Source organism: Littorina saxatilis, linkage group LG9 (genome assembly GCF_037325665.1).
Source record: "Littorina saxatilis isolate snail1 linkage group LG9, US_GU_Lsax_2.0, whole genome shotgun sequence".
NCBI classification, from domain to species: Eukaryota; Metazoa; Mollusca; class Gastropoda; order Littorinimorpha; family Littorinidae; genus Littorina; species Littorina saxatilis.
In genome coordinates this window covers 1238422-1254985 of record NC_090253.1, presented here as the reverse complement: position 1 = coordinate 1254985, position 16564 = coordinate 1238422, and the positions used below count along the sequence as shown (strand labels likewise).

The 16564-nt window shown below is 41.7% G+C and overlaps 1 protein-coding gene and 1 long non-coding RNA gene across 2 annotated transcripts in view; both read right to left on the bottom strand.

Moving 5' to 3' along the window:
* Positions 1–16564, bottom strand: part of LOC138975055 (uncharacterized) — a 379618-nt gene that overhangs the window by 303791 nt on the left and 59263 nt on the right. The gene's annotated exons all lie outside the window — the stretch shown is intronic.
* LOC138976581 (N-acetylglucosaminyl-phosphatidylinositol de-N-acetylase-like) lies at positions 8635–14109 on the bottom strand. The gene is made up of 7 exons (XM_070349427.1): positions 13827–14109; positions 13000–13168; positions 12320–12410; positions 10994–11061; positions 10235–10266; positions 9410–9543; positions 8635–8824 (listed from the first exon to the last, which is right to left on the bottom strand). The coding sequence occupies exons 1-7, from the start codon at positions 14107–14109 to the stop codon at positions 8696–8698; spliced, it is 906 nt and encodes a 301-aa protein (XP_070205528.1). The 3' UTR covers positions 8635–8695.

The following is a 16564-nucleotide window of genomic DNA, read 5'->3' as shown; positions in this document are numbered from 1 at the left end:
AAACCAAAGGATGTGACATGGATTTAAACACCAACATTAAATAACAGAATAATTTAAAAAATCAAGACACAACTATATATGCTATGTCTGTAGTTGAATGTCGGTATTATTGTATGACTAGAGTATTCATGAACAAGTAGAGAGAGTAGGGGAAAGTCCCCAAATACCGAACACTTAAGAAAATCTGCCATCATCTCAAAAACAACAGAAGACAGACCGTTTTTAAATGTGAATTTTAATAAAGTAATTGATCAGCAACATTCATACCACTTTTTGTGGAAAGAAATCAACATAAAAGAAAGTTATCTTAATTTCATTTTTTTAGAATATGTTCGGAATTACAACACCTGTTCCCTAATTCCGAACACAGAGGTTCAAAATCCGAACAGCAAAAACCAATGTTACTTTGACTGACAAAGATCGCAAAATTACTCTCTTTGGCTTTCTGTTGTCCCAGCGCAATCCACATGTACCCATTCTGAGCACATCAAACACTGAATCATGTCCTCACAGGTGCATTCTCGGCACAAAAAACAGAACCAGCTAGCTTCCTGCTGATGACTGACGCTTGTTTTCTTGTTTCTAGCTTTCTGTTTCTCTGTGTTCTCTGTGTTTGGCTTTGATTTGCTTGTTTTCTTTGTTGGTTTTTGTTTTGCCTGCCACTCTTCAAGTTTACGTTTGTATGGACTTGACGTGATAAGTTCAGCTTCTGTTTTTCTGGATTTTCGTTTCGCCGCTAATTCAGTTCTGTTGTGAAACACTGGGATTTTGAGAAATAAGCGCCACGGAGACAGCTGACTCAAGGACGCAGTCATAGTGTCCTGCATTGTCCCCATGAGGTGAGTAAAGGAGAGTCACTGGTTGAGCCAAAGAGTCATCGTTGTATTTGAGAACGTTCCCAGACTCTGCATTGATGATGTGGATGGGCTGCTGCAACACCTCACTTGTAGCAGAAATTTCCATGTCTCCCACTGAAGCAGTTGAATGAGCCATGTGAAGAATCCTTTCTTCTAGGGAGAAAAAAAGCGAAAGATGATGGCATGTCAAAGTTTATTGCAGCTGACACTTCGCGGAAGCCTTCAATGTTGCTGAGCATGTGACTCTCTCTCTCTCTCTCTCTCTCTCTCTCTCCCTCTCTCTTTCTCTCTCTCTCTCTCTCTCTCTCTCTCTTTTCAAAACAATTTTAACGGGTGAGGGAACATCTTTGGAAGAGATGTAAGCCATATATAATAAGCAGTATCATCAGCCTCGGTGGAAACCTTCAAAACCCAGATCTAGACACCATGCACTGCAGCAGAAAACCTTTTGTACACCAGAGTTCCCATTTAATTGCCAGAAACACATTCACAGATACTTCAATATGTTGTTACTGGACTCCGAGTGCCTTTTTAGTTTCTACAAAATAATAGCACTGATGATCTAACGAGTAACGTGATCATGTTCAGTTAGATCTAAGTTGTAACAGTGTACAGTCAGAATCACCAGCATCAGCGTGTGCCAGTATGCATGCGGTTTGTGGCTCCCATACGCGTGCATGCTTTTTAATTAGAGGGTGTATTTTAGTTTTACGACAAGAAAAAGAAGTTCTTTCCTTCAAAACATCCAAAATATTCGAATAAGATGTTGTCGTTGAACATGTGTTGCACACAGCAAACATTTTGAAATCTCCGAAGAGCACAGTCCTTTCTCCGAGTTTAAATGAGGTCTCTATGAAAGATCATCACACAAGGATAGTGTTCGACTCGGCTCTTTGACTTGGTAAACATCGGAACTTCCGATTACGTTCGTAGTTACTCGGAACCAGCCTTCGGGATTGAAAGCCCGCAACTGACGTGTGAAAAAAAAATTCGCGTTCGGGAAAGCACGGAAGCCCAAACGGTGAGTCCTTTTCCCTTTTGATAGCTTACACTCTAAATCTGACCCTCCAAACTCATCAGTGTTTCTGCACATAAATAGCTTACAAGATAAACGACACCTTCTATCGGACACCTCAGGGTGTCTGTATGTAGAGGTTACATGCCGAGTCTCAGTGATTATTAAAAATAATGGTCGAAGTTGGCGGATCATGAAAAATGCGAGCTTCAGCGAGCTTTTTCATGACCGCGAACTGAGATCATTATTTTTAAAAAATCACTGAGACGAGGTGTGTAACCTCTTTATTCCTCCTTTCTTCAGTTATTCAAAGAAAACAGGAGTTTTTGTGCGAAAGTTTGATCGAATCCGAATCACTCAACCAGTCAACCTGCGCAGGCGATCGATTAATGCGCGGTTGTATAGTTCCGTGCAAATCATTCCATTCTGTTAACACTTCTTGTCAGTTTCCCTGTTTTAGACTAAAATCAAGTACACAGATATGCTGTTATTCTGCTGTGGCGGTAAAGGCAGATATTGTGTGTTCTGTTTATGTTTTAGTATTGTTTAGGATAATGTTCTTTCGTCAAATGGGACTAGCAGACAAACTTTTACACCCGTGTTCCAACGTTAATTACTGTATGAAGTTCAGTTTTCTGGGGACAATAGTGTATGAAACCGCTTTATGTTGTTTAAATTGATGAGATGTGTGCATTTGGTTGCGTGTGATCTGTTTATAAAATGAAATATTGTTGAAAACTGACCGTCGGATTGCAGTCAGTGTTGTCGAAGAAACTGCGTTAAAAGAAGGGGAACTACTCTTGTCGGCAAGAGTATGAGTTACTTGCCTTGGGAATTTGCTTGTGATGAACGGTGTGTGCACGGCAGATCTAGATTCAGAAAACAACCTAACTCATGGATTTTATATGGAGATTCATGTGTTCAGGCCTGTAGTTGTTAATTTAAATGCGGTATGTTTGTATTGTTTGCTCCAGAGATGTATATTTCGTACGTATAGAGCGTTCGGAACTTTTCAGTCGCAAAAGTAGTACCAAAACAGAACAGCTTCTCAACCCATTGCACTATCGAGGATTCAGGCTGTTGCTGGCTCGTTATTTGTTTGGTTGCTGGGTCATTATCGAAAAATAACTAGCTCTACAAGTTTACAGAGGTAAAGAAGCAGAGGGGGGAATAATGGATGTTGCGAGTGTTGGCTTTCTGTAATCCTGGAGAACGAAGAGTAAAACCAAATACTGAAGGATGCATGGGCGCCTAATATGGACCGCATGTGGGCGCGCGTAATATGGAGGAACCAAAGGTCAATATTAGGCGCCGTAAACTTTACAAAGTGATTGCAGATGAATCAAGACATCACAAAAGAATAGAACAATTCCAAACAGCTTGGCATGACGTCATTAATTAAGTTCCTGACCACATGAAGTCATGCTGCTTGGAGGTCTCAGACACCTACACTTTATTTTTTAGTCATGGCGAACATTGAAGTTTAAAATCCTACCCAGAAGAAACTTACCAACATCTTTATTTATGGGTTGTGTGTGCGTGTGTGTGTGTGTGTGTGTGTGTGTGTGTGTGTGTGTGTGTGTTTGCGTGTGTGTGTTTGTGTGTATGTGTATGTGCATGTGTGTGTGTGTGTATGTGTGTGTGTGTGTGGGTGTGGGTGTGGGTGTGTGTGTGTGTGTGTGTGCTATACCTATCCCGTGTCTCTATTTTTTCAGTGGCCAATGGACTCACGAAGAGCTAAGCACGGCATTGGACGCCTACTACTATGGCCTAGGGTTGAACGTGTGTTCAACGGAATTTAACATTCCGAAAGCAACCTTGAAGGGTCATATAACGAACAAGAACAAGTACGCAAATGGAAAGACAAAACTTCTTGGCAGACACCAGCTGTTGCCTGAAGAAATTGAGGCTCAGCTGGTGAAGCACATTCTCTCTCTGTGTAATTCTTTTTTCGGGATTACTAGGCGGGCACTGATGGCTCTCGCGTTTGAGATCGCGGATATGAACGGGATGTCGCACACACTTAACAAAGAGAAAAAGATGACTGGAAAGAAATGGTATCAGACGTTCATGCGAAGGCACACTGAGATCAGTTTGAGGCAGCCGGAGCCAACGTCATTGGCTCGAGCCCAAGCAATCAACAAAGAAGCTGTTTATCGCTACTTTGACCTGCTTGAGAAGATCATCGATGAAAACGGACTGGTAGGTTCACACATCTACAATATGGCTGAAACTGGCGTCAGCACTGTCCAGAAGAAGTGCCAGAAGGTGCTTGGCCAGAAGGGAACACATCTTAAATAGGCTCTCTTTCGAGCGGGGAACGTGGCACAAACACAACGGTTGTATGCTGTGCGTCGGCCAATGGCAACTATACGTACCACCCATGGTGATATTCAAACAGAAGCCTATGCCCCCAGAACTAGCGGATGGAGCGCCACTTGGTTCCATTGTCACAAGCAATGAGAGTGGGTGGATGAACACTGACACCTTTTGCGACTGGCTTGAACATTTCATCCGACATGTAAAGCCGACAGTGGATGAGAAAGTTCTACTCATTCTTGATGGCCACAAGAGCCACACCAGCTGTAACATCAGAGCAATCAATCAAGCCAGGGAAAACGGCGTGATCCTGTTGACACACAAAATGCAGCCCATGGACCGCTCACTCTTCAAACCCCTGCAAACATACTACGACCAGGCCATTGAGAGTTGGCTGCGTAACCACCCAGGACGACGTGTCACCCCATTCCGGGTGTGCACGTTGTTCAATGAGGCATATCTGAAAGCTGCCAAGATGAGCACAGCCATCAATGGGTTCAGATCCTGCGGCATATGGCCATGTTCCAGAGAGGTGTTTGACAGCAGCGAGTTTCATGCGTCAGCCGATGGGTCGCCCAGGGTATTTGCAATTCCAAGTTCACAGGGTCTTTCATCGTCTCACCCACCGCCGCCTCCAAGTACAGGCTGCTGGATCGCCGCCACTTCAATCACTGGCTACATAATCAGAGGTGTCTCCACCACAATCAGTTTCTGAATACTCAACATCGCTGCAGTCGCCACTGCCAGCACGACCACCGGTTGCAAGAACAACATTATTGCAACCATCAGCAGCGGATGCGGAGCAATCACAATCGCAGCCATCCAGATCACCTGTTTCTGAATACATGTTTTCAGAATCAACGCAGCCCTTGGTATCACCACGACCAGATGTTGCAACCTCATCACCATCGGCTTCAGAACAACAACATGGTCACCTCGGGCAACTACTGACGGACCATCACGACCATCAGGGACGGATGCTTCATCAGGTGTACCCTTTCCTTCAACATCTGAAATAAACATCGCGAAAGATGGGCGTTGCTTATTCAGAAGCATTGTTGTCGCCACTGATCCAGTCCTGCAAACTTGCCAGTGGTTGAACGGCCAGCCTGTTGATCCAGTACTTAGACTGAAAGAACAAGCGGCAGCTGATAGCTTGCGAAGTCAGCTGATGCTTCACATTTGGGACCAGATTGATGAACACGCTGAGTATATGGTGGAGGATGCTTTGAACGCAGACATGCCTCGTAATATTCGTTTACAAACACTGCATAATTGAGTATTCACAATGGCAGCTCCAACAGCAATGGTTGGGGAGTTTGAAATATCCCAAACATCAAAAATGCTGGAAAGGCCGATCATCATCCTTGATAGGAGAGGGAGTACACTGAAGTATGGGAGTGGATTTGCACATGCCTCTCCGGTGTATTTGATCTACACCGCGTTCGGTGACAACGCTGGACATTATGATTGTGTCCTTCCACCTCAAGGTTCTACCGTTGAGCTTTCCAATCCATCGTCAAAAAAACGTCAGAAAGACCGTAGAACATCCGCAGAAGAGCTCACCGCGAGCCCCTACAAACGTAAGCTGGAAGAAAAAACGTACCAGAGAAAAAAGAATGCCACCAGGATGACCATTCCGAAGAACAACAGGAAGAGAACAACAAAGAAAACCGCAGAGAACATGAAGCAAGCAGAAACTGAAACTGAGGGGAATTGGCACTGCAACCTGTGTGGCGAGTGGAGCCTGGAGGACATGATCTGCTGCAGGAGCTGCAAAAGATGGGCACACACTGCTTGTGCAGGGACAACCCGATCATATTATCTTTGTGACTTTTGTTGTTAGCATTTTTTTTTTAACTTCTGTTGCATGCCGGTTGCTTCTACCCTTCTTTTTTCTCCTTTTCTCTCTCTCATTTTCTGTTCGTTTACATTTTTTTTTAATTTGCAGGCGGGGGTCTTCACTGATTGCTGTTGGCACTTTAACTTTTATCAATGCACAACGACCTTATGTGAGAGATGCTTTTGTTGACCATTCTTCTTGATTTTCACATGATTTGTCATGGCATGTGCACTAGTGATGGTATCATGATACTGTGTGTGTGTGTGTGTGTGTGTGTGTGTGTGTGTGTGTGTGTGTGTGTGTGTGTGTGTCCGTGTGAGTTTGTGTGTGGGTGTGTGGGGGGCGGGGGGGGGGGGGGGGTCGTCTTGACTCTTATGTTTGACTTGATTACAAAACTCCACTCTTGATTCGTGAAGTGTGTCACCACTTATCCCACTTCACATCCTGGTATGTTTAACAGAGAGAGAGAGAGAGAGAGAGAGAGAGAGAGAGAGAGAGAGAGAGAGAGTGTGTGCTTTGTCAGCTGACCTACGCTGTCTTGCCATGTCTCGCGAAGGACTTAACGATTTTGATTTTTTAACTGCTGAGTTCGCCTATAAGAAGTGTTCTATTCTATTATTTATTTCTGCTTGTCTGCCATGGAGTTGTCCAGGAATGACAGCAGACTGATGTTAACAATGCTGAATCCACTTCCTTTTTACCCGTTGAACCCGGGCCTGACTGCTAGTATATTAAAAGACTGATCACCTCACTCATTTTTTATCACAATGTAGTAAGAAACTAAAATGTTGTGAGAACCAATACATATATAAATTGGCCTACAGTGTTGGTTTTTGCAACGTAAAGGAGTTGACCGCAATGTCTTGAGACACCATACATATGTTCTGACTGGGTCGATCTACATGCAAAGTGTTGTTGCACAGTGAAACAGTTGATCACAATGTCGCGAGACACCATATCAATACCATGCATGGGTCTACAGTGTGTTGCTGCACACTAAAACAATTCATCATCACATTGCAAGATGATATGTCTCTACCGGTTGTGCAGTGTTGTGCCACAGCAAGAGTTGATCACAACGTAGTGAGACACTACAATCTTATGATCCGCAGTGAATTGTTTCACAGTAAAAAATGTGATCACAACTTAGCGTGACACTACAATCAGATGTCTCTGCCGGATCCAAGGAGCCTTGTTCCACAGTAAAAGAGTTGACCACTACAATCTTATTGCTGGATCTGCAGTGGGTTGTTCCACAGTAAAAGAGTTGATCACAATGTAGTGAGACGCTACAATCTTACAGCTGGACCTGCAGTGGGTTGTTCCACAGTAAAAGAGTTGATCACAATGTAGTGAGACGCTACAATCTTACAGCTGGACCTGCAGTGGGTTGTTCCACAGTAAAAGAGTTGATCACAATGTTGTGAGACACTGCAATCTTATGTATCAGCTGGATCTGCAGTGCGTTGCTCTACAGTAAAAGAGTTGATCACAATGTAGTGAGACGCTACAATCTTACAGCTGGATCTGCAGTGCGTTGTTCCACAGTAAAAGAGTTGATCACAATGTAGTGAGACACTACAACCTTATGTATCAGCTGGATCTGCAGTGCGTTGCTCTACAGTAAAAGAGTTGATCACAATGTAGTGAGATGCTACAATCTTACAGCTGGATCTTTTGTTTGTTTGTTTGCTTAACGCCCAGACGACCACGAAGGGCCATATCAGGGCGGTGCTGCTTTGACATATAACGTGCGCCACACACAAGACAGAAGTCGCAGCACAGGCTTCATGTCTCACCCAGTCACATTATTCTGACACTGGACCAACCAGTCCTAGCACTAACCCCATAATGCCAGACGCCAGGCGGAGCAGCCACTAGATTGGCAATTTTAAAGTCTTAGGTATGACCCGGCCGGGGTTCGAACCCACGACCTCCCGATCACGGGGCGGACGTCTTACCACTAGGCCAACCGTGCCGGTCAGCTGGATCTGCGGTGGGTTGTTCCACAGTAAAAGAGTTGATCACAATGTAGTGAGACACTACAATCTTATAGCTGGATCCGCAGTGCGTTGTTCCACAGTAAAAGAGTTGATCACAATGTACGTAGTGAGACGCTACAATCTTATAGCTGGATCCGCAGTGCGTTGTTCCACAGCAAAAGAGTTGATCACAATGTAGTGAGACGCTACAATCTTACAGCTGGATCTGCAGTGGGTTGTTCCACAGTAAAAGAGTTGATCACAATGTAGTGAGACACTACAATCTTATAGCTGGATCCGCAGTGCGTTGTTCCACAGTAAAAGAGTTGATCACAATGTAGTGTCTACAATCTTATAGCTGGATCCGCAGTGCGTTGTTCCACAGTAAAAGAGTTGATCACAATGTAGTGTCTACAATCTTATAGCTGGATCCGCAGTGCGTTGTTCCACAGTAAAAGAGTTGATCACAATGTAGTGTCTACAATCTTATAGCTGGATCCGCAGTGCATAGTTCCACAGTAAAAGAGTTGATCACAATGTAGTGTCTACAATCTTATAGCTGGATCTGCAGTGCATAGTTCCACAGTAAAAGAGTTGATCACAATGTAGTGTCTACAATCTTATAGCTGGATCCGCAGTGCGTTGTTCCACAGTAAAAGAGTTGATCACAATGTAGTGTCTACAATCTTATAGCTGGATCTGCAGTGCATAGTTCCACAGTAAAAGAGTTGATAGCCATGTAGCGTGACAGAATGATGTAAAGAAACCTGAACCACTCCAGCTGACTACCATGTGCCAGCATAGCTCTCTGAAACAAACAACAAAATTGGTTGGGTTTTGTTGTGTTATCTTTTATGAGCACTCAGTCTTACGTGGTTATGGCTGTTATGACTGTGGTTATTTTGATACTCTTGTGTTTGTGTGCTTGTATAAATCTCTGTTAAATATAGATCATGCACTTGCAGTGTTCTCTCAAGAAAATATTCTGTTCTAAGCCAACTAATCATCTGTTGAACTGTACGTAAGTTTACACATGTTGACAAAAGTTATCAAGATAAGAATACTACATGATCTTTTGTTTGAGATTCCAACACATTGGCTAAGTAAAAAAAAAAAAAAAATATTACTAAATAAAAACTTATTCCTCACTCAGAGTCACTCTCTCTAAAGCCTCTCATTAACACACTCACACACACACTGTCAGACACACATGCACACACCCACACTGTGATACACACACACACACACTGTCACACACACACACAGTCACACACACCACACACTGTCACACTCTCACACACACACAAACTCACACACACACACACAAAGTCTCATGCAAGCTATTGACAGTATTGTCAACAACACTGAATCTGATCACTAAAGCACCCTTCACCTGAGCTCGCAGAATGTGTTGCGGCGACAGCATGTAGACGTTGGAGGAGAGGAGGAGAGTGAAAGGGAGCTCCAACACTCCCAGGTACTTCCTCCACACACCTACAGTCTCCAGGTGATACACTGCCTCCACACCTGTAGCAACACACCAACAAACAGTAATGTCATCCATTTCATTTACTGAACTAAACTTTAGTATCCTTTTGCCGGGAGATTGAGGTCGCTTCCTCCAAGTGGAAAGCTAGCAGCAGCAAGAGTCAGTGTTTGTTGTAGATTACATTCCTTGAGAACAAGTCGTTGTGTTGGTTTGTCTTATAAGATATTGCCTCTGCACTGCCTGCCTGTAACTGAAGGAAGCCATGAGATAAAGTTCTAAACGAATCCAGTTGTCTGCGTGTTTCCTTGTGAGACTGAGCACCTTACACTGCTCGGTGGAATCAGCCACGTCTGGCAGCATGACCAAGGTCTTTTACATGCCACTCAGGTGCCACGGGAGTGGATCATGGATACTGTCCGAGTCTGCTGAAAAAGTTGACCTGTGTCCGTCTCAGCCAGGATGCGAACCCGTGATGCTAAGATCGCAAATCCAGTGCTCTACCTAATGATCTACCTGGTCCCGGCATCAATGCACTCTCCCAATAACAAAGGGTGTATATTAAGCCCGGTGCAGAATTATCTATGCGCAATAACAATTACCTTGGGGCTGTGCAATCTGCACTGATCAGCCGATTTTATAATTACAAATCATTTGTGATTGTGGGCTTAATTAGAATCATTTGTGATTGTGGGCTTAATTAGAATCATTTGTGAGTGTGGGCTTAATTACCTTTGAATCTGTTTTCTTCCTTGTACATTTTTCTGCAAAAAAAAAGAGAAAACATTTATTTGGCTTGTTGCTGTGCGAGTCATGTACATCTCAATGCTGCTTTCTTTTAACAATCTGTGTGGGTAAAATTTAGAAAGCCTGAACAGAAATCATGTTTGTTGTATCTGCAACCCAAAGTAACATTACATGTGTATGTGTACAAAGAAAGAAAATAAACAATACCAATCGACTTATTAACCCTTACAAAGGTGCAATTCTGTAACACATGTCACATAGCCACTGGTGAATTAACAGAGAGAAAAATAAAGAAAAACGGTCATATAGGTTTTCGCATCCATGGGAGGTAATCGGAAACGACCAAACAGACCGAGCCAAGTAGCGCGACATATGTCGTGACAACCAGGTGACAGTTTACGTAAAGTAGCGCGACATATGTCGTGACAACCAGGTGACAGTATACGTAAAGTAGCGCGACATATGTCGTGACAACCAGGTGACAGTATACGTAAAGTAGCGTGACATATGTCGTGACAACCAGGTGACAGTAAACTAAAGTAGCGCGACATTTGTCGTAACAACCAGGTTACAGTATACGTAAAGTAGCGAGACATATGTCGAGACAACCAGCCTAAGAGTTAAAACATCAGCAAAAATATGCACTTGTGTTTAATTAAGTATGTAAAGAAGTGCACACATATACAATTAGGCATACACAGATAGACCGAAGGCAGAAGGAGGGACACAAACACACACACAAACCTGACAGCCTGAGCAACAGCTATATGATTACCATGACCGCTCACTCCATAGTCATCAAATGTGAAAATCTGAAGAAAAAACATGCTAGCTTAGAATTGACACTTTTAGTCATATAGAAATATAAAACATGCTAGCTTAGAACTGACACTCATAGTCATATAGAAATATAAAACATGCTAGCTTAGAACTGACACTCATAGTCATAGAAATATAAAACATGCTAGCTTAGAACTGACACTCATAGTTATATAGAAATATAAAACATGCCAGCTTAGAACTGACACTAATAGTCATATAGAAATATAAAACATGCTAGCTTAGAACTGACACTCATAGTCATATAGAAATATAAAACATGCTAGCTTAGAACTGACACTCATAGTCATATAGAAATATAAAAAATGCTAGCCTAGAACTGACACTCATAGTCATATAGAAATATAAAACATGCTAGCTTAGAACTGACACTCATAGTCATATAGAAATATAAAAAATGCTAGCCTAGAACTGACACTCATAGTCATATAGAAATATAAAACATGAAGAAAAGACTGGGACTGATGAAGTGCAAAAGTAATATCATGATAATATTAGAGGACTAAATTCACTGAAGAATTAAGTGAACAGTTCAGAACTTCAATCACATTTCATCTTTATTTTTTTGCTTTCATTTACCTATTTATTTGTCTGTCTGTCTGTCTGTCTGTCTGTGTGAATTCCTGGTTTCTCAAACATTAAACAATCAATTAACTAACATTTCTGCGGGTTTTGTTTTGATTCAAAGCAGTTGAAGACTAACCCCCCTCCCCCTTTGAAAACTGTGCTTTATCGCATTTCTTATTCGTAATCTCTGGAAGTCTAACTCAATTTTAACTCTTTCAAAGCCTCATTTTATGAGGAATATTGCTGTCTTCTTCTGCTAAAACTCCCATGTACACTTGTGTTTTTGGCACGAGTGGGTTTTACGTGTTTGGCCGTTTTTACCCCACCATTTAGGCAGCCATACGCTACTTTCAGGGGATGCACGCTTGGTATTTTTGTGTTTCACTATTTCACCGAACTCTGACATGGATAACAGGATCATTTCCGTGCGCACTTGGTCTTGTGCTTGCGTGTACACACGAAGGGGGTTAAGTCACTAGCAGATCTGCACATACGTTGACCTGGGAGATCGGAAAAATCTCCAACCTTAACCCACCAGGAGCACCCGGGATTTGAAGCCACGACCTTCCGCTTGGGAGGCCAACGCCTTATCAACTCGGCCGCTGCGCCCGCCATTTTGCCATAGATCTAAAAAGACGCTGACCAACAAAAATGAGACGGCACCTGATGTGGCTGTACCCTGTCCACTGCTGCCCTGACCTCTGCGTCCAGACTGACAGACGACCAGGCTTGGTGCGGGTCATCTGGTAGGTCACTGCGACACACAGTAATCACTGTTAAACTACATGACTTGATAATAATAATAATACAGTAATAATAAAAATGATAATAATTATAGTAATAATATGACAGTGGAACCTGTGCACCCAAGGGACCGATCGGCAAGTGGACGTTATGGACAGGTCTTCATAATAGGAAGGTGAATTATACAGGGAATAAACTTGTTGGGGATCTTGTAAGGTGATAGTTCTGGGCAGGTGGTCGCTTTTGAGAGGTGGTCGCGAGGGCAGGTTTGGCTGTAATAAACTATTCAGTCACACTGCAAAAATACCAATTATAAGGTCAAATTTATTGGGAGTACAAACAAAATTCAACAGACTTAAAACATCAGTTTTTTTGATTGACACTTTTCTTTCTTCAGACCTAAGAATTTGTTACAACCTTACCAAACTGACAAAATCTAATAACATCAGAATTTGTTACTGCAACAGAAGGGAAGATCTATACTCTTTTCTGAAATCTAGGAGATTGTCAACACAAATGAGTTCTGGTCAGCAAAAATTAAGCTACATGTTCCAAGGTGTAAAGACTTTTAAACTTTAAAATAAAATCACATTCTATACAGGTCTACCTTCACTGATTTGTCTGGCCTTTTCACCTGAAACAATACACTTTTTTGTTTGTTGCCATACCTTTTATTAATAACAGCAATGTTGCTCTCTGGAATGCCAAGGATCTGACAGCTCTTCAAAATCTCCTTCTCTCTCCGCTTGCCCTGGCCGTAATAATTACCTGAGTAATGAATCAAACACATCACTTATTAAAGCAAGTCATGTTTATTACCTGATGACAAATGTTTCCTTAGGCCAAAAACAAAAATAGTCTGTTTACGGTATCCCGACTGACCCTATTTTTTCGCGCGACCCTAGACTTTTTTTGGGCATTTGGGGAAAAAAAAACATTAAAAAAAAAGTCTGTTTTTTGGCAAAATAACTTAAAACTGTTTTTTTGGAGAAAAAAAAATAATTTAAAAAAAATCCCGACCTACCGACCCTATTGTTTTTGCCTATGTTACCGTAAACAGACTATTTTTTTTTTTTTTTTTTTGCCTTACCAATATAACCATATAATTTATATTATTTACTTGAAAGGCCCTTGTCTGTCTGTCTGGGGATGGGGGTGCAGAGAGAGAGGGAGAGAGGGTGTGTGTGTGTGTGTGTGTGTGTGTGTGTGTGTGTGTGTGTGTGTGTGTGTGTGTGTGTGTGTACGTGCGTGCGTGTGTGTGTGTGCGCGTGCGCGCACATGTTTGTGTGTGTATGTTTGTGTGCTGACAACGTGTATCTGTCACCTTTCAATACACAAACGCGCGCGGGCACACACACACACACACACACACACACACACACACACACACACTCACACACACACACACACACACACACACACTGACCGTTGGTGAGACACAAAACGTGTACGTGGACCTGCCGCTCCGCAGTGAGGTGCAGCAAAAGCGGTGAGAAGAACATGCACTCGTCGTCAGGATGAGCCGTTATCAGCAGAACCCGACGCTCTGCGTCTTTTTGCAGGCAATGTTCTTTGAAACGTCCACCTAATAACACCGCTGTGGTGTATGACACCACGCATACAACGACATGTGCCACAATGAGCAGTTTTGCCCATTCTATCAAGCTCCAATAGGGAAAAGGATCCAAAAACTCCCTCGGCGACGCCATCTTGGATTATCGGTGAACGAGAGTAGGCTCCCTTCCACTACTTTCTTTTTCCACTTCATAGGCGCCCGACGGAAACATAAAAGGACAAAATTACTGACATTTTAGCACTTTGTACGATTTTCCATTACAAGTCTGACGTGAAATCACACAAATTGCGTTTCATAGTAATGATTATTTATATTTTTCGAACTTTATTAGAACAGCATGCCTACAAAGAAGTGATTTGTGATTATTCAGTTTGATGTTTTCCAAAAGCCTAGCATTATTTCAATGATTTATTCTCTTCTTGTAAAAAAAAAATTTCTGTATGCATATAAAAAATATATATATATATTAGCTTACGAGTAACGTGCTCCATTATCCGCTTCTCAACACTCTTTCAATTTGTTGACACCAGCTGGTGTGAAGCCGTCATCTTGGTCCTGCCGTCATATTACCCCCTCGATTTATACTCGAGACTGAAATGTTGTTTCCGGGCAAAATTAATGAAGTGAAATTATTTAAGGACGAAAAGCATTCTAGTTTTTTGCATGTGAAGAAAATTGGTGGTGAAATTTAATAGATTTTACCCCAAAAAGTTAAATACAAAAAATTTGTTGGACAAATTTGGCCCCATGAATGTAAGGTACGTACCCAAGGTCGCTCATCAGTATTATCGAAGAGAGTTTTTTTGTTCAGTGTGGAGTTTATACAAGATCAACGAAGCCGAGAATCGTAATATGACAGCGTCACACCGGCCTTGATCACAGTTAGCTCTGGTTAGACTTTAAACACAAAGCTAAAGAGTGGATTGCTTATAATTACCTTGTTGTGATGTGGAGTAGCCAAGTCATGTTTGTGCCTGTTAATTGCTATAATGAATGGGCACTGATTGGGCGTTTCACATCCAATTGGTATTATTTGTTGTGTGGTTAATTTCTTTGTTTCCTTGTTTTTTATGATCACTTTTTTTTTTAAAGTAATAGTTATAGCGCCTGTTACTACAATGAATGGGCATGCAATGATTGACTGCTTCACATAACATTTGTATTGTTGGTTTTGTGGTTTATTTCTTTGTTTCCTTGTTTATCATTATCACTTTAAAAAAAAAATTTTTAAGTAATACATGTACATGTAGTTGTAAATTCTTTTGGCGATGACAGTAATTTTAAATCTTTTTATATTTAGTCAAGTTTTGACTAAATATTTTAACATCGAGGGGGAATCGAAACGAGGGTCGTGGTGTATGTGCGTCTGTCTGTCTGTCTGTCTGTGTGTGTGTGTAGAGCGATTCAGACTAAACTACTGGACCGATCTTTATGAAATTTGACATGAGAGTTCCTGGGTATGAAATCCCCGAACGTTTTTTTCAGTTTTTTGATAAATGTCTTTTATGACGTCATATCCGGCTTTTCGTGAAAGTTGAGGCGGCACTGTCACGCCCTCATTTTTCAACCAAATTGGTTGAAATTTTGGTCAAGTACTCTTCGACGAAGCCCGGGGTTCGGTATTGCATTTCAGCTTGGTGGCTTAAAAATTAATTAATGACTTTGGTCATTAAAAATCGGAAAATTGTAAAAAAAAATAAAAATTTATAAAATGATCCAAATTTACGTTTATCTTATTCTCCATCATTTGCTGATTCCAAAAACATATAAATATGTTATATTCGGATTAAAACCAAGCTCTGAAAATTAAATATATAAAAATTATTATCAAAATTTTTTTTTCGAAATCAATTTAAAAACACTTTCATCTTATTCCTTGTCGGTTCCTGATTCCAAAAACATATAGATATGATATGTTTGGATTAAAAACACGCTCAGAAAGTTAAAACAAACAGAGGTACAGAAAAGCGTGCTATCTTTCTTAGCGCAACTACTACCCCGCTCTTCTTGTCAATTCCACGTGCACTGCCTTTGCCACGGGCGGTGGAGTGACGATGCTACGAGTATACGGTCTTGCTGCGTTGCGTTGCGTTCAGTTTCATTCTGTGAGTTCGACAGCTACTTGACTAAATATTGTATTTTCGCCTTACGCGACTTGTTGTTTGTTTTTGTTGTTTTGTTCATGGGTGCTGTCTCAGAAAGTTCTTAACAACGATAACAAAACACAAACACACGCCCACACACACAAACACGTTCCATAAACCAAATAGAGATTTTATTATGTTCAAAAATAAAACAATAGGGGCGGGAACAGTGTTCTGTATCTGAAAACATTAAATGATGCCAAGGCCTTCCCACACATACCATAACAAAATGTAAATCACCACAGATCTAAGAAACAAAGGGACATAATTATTATAATTAGCTCTCAAAATGCAAATGACATGAAGAAGAGTAAGTGAGAGTTAAGCAGAACTAGTCTCATGTCAAATGACCGCAAATGTCCGAACCTCCCCCCGTGTACACTACTTTGGGTGTGCACGTAAAAGATCCCACGATTGACAAAAGGGTCTTTCCTGGCAAAATTG

What these genes read in the sequence shown, in the direction of transcription:
- LOC138976581 (XM_070349427.1), bottom strand. Translation starts at nt 14,109, where the DNA reads ATGGCGTCGCCGAGGGAGTTTTTGGATCCTTTTCCCTATTGGAGCTTG. An exon ending in CGTTTTGTGTCTCACCAACG is followed by an intron (nt 13,169 to 13,826) that starts GTCAGTGTGTGT and finishes TTCATTACTCAG; the next exon opens with GTAATTATTACGGCCAGGGC. An exon ending in ACAGGGTACAGCCACATCAG is followed by an intron (nt 11,062 to 12,319) that starts GTGCCGTCTCAT and finishes TTTTTTCTTCAG; the next exon opens with ATTTTCACATTTGATGACTA.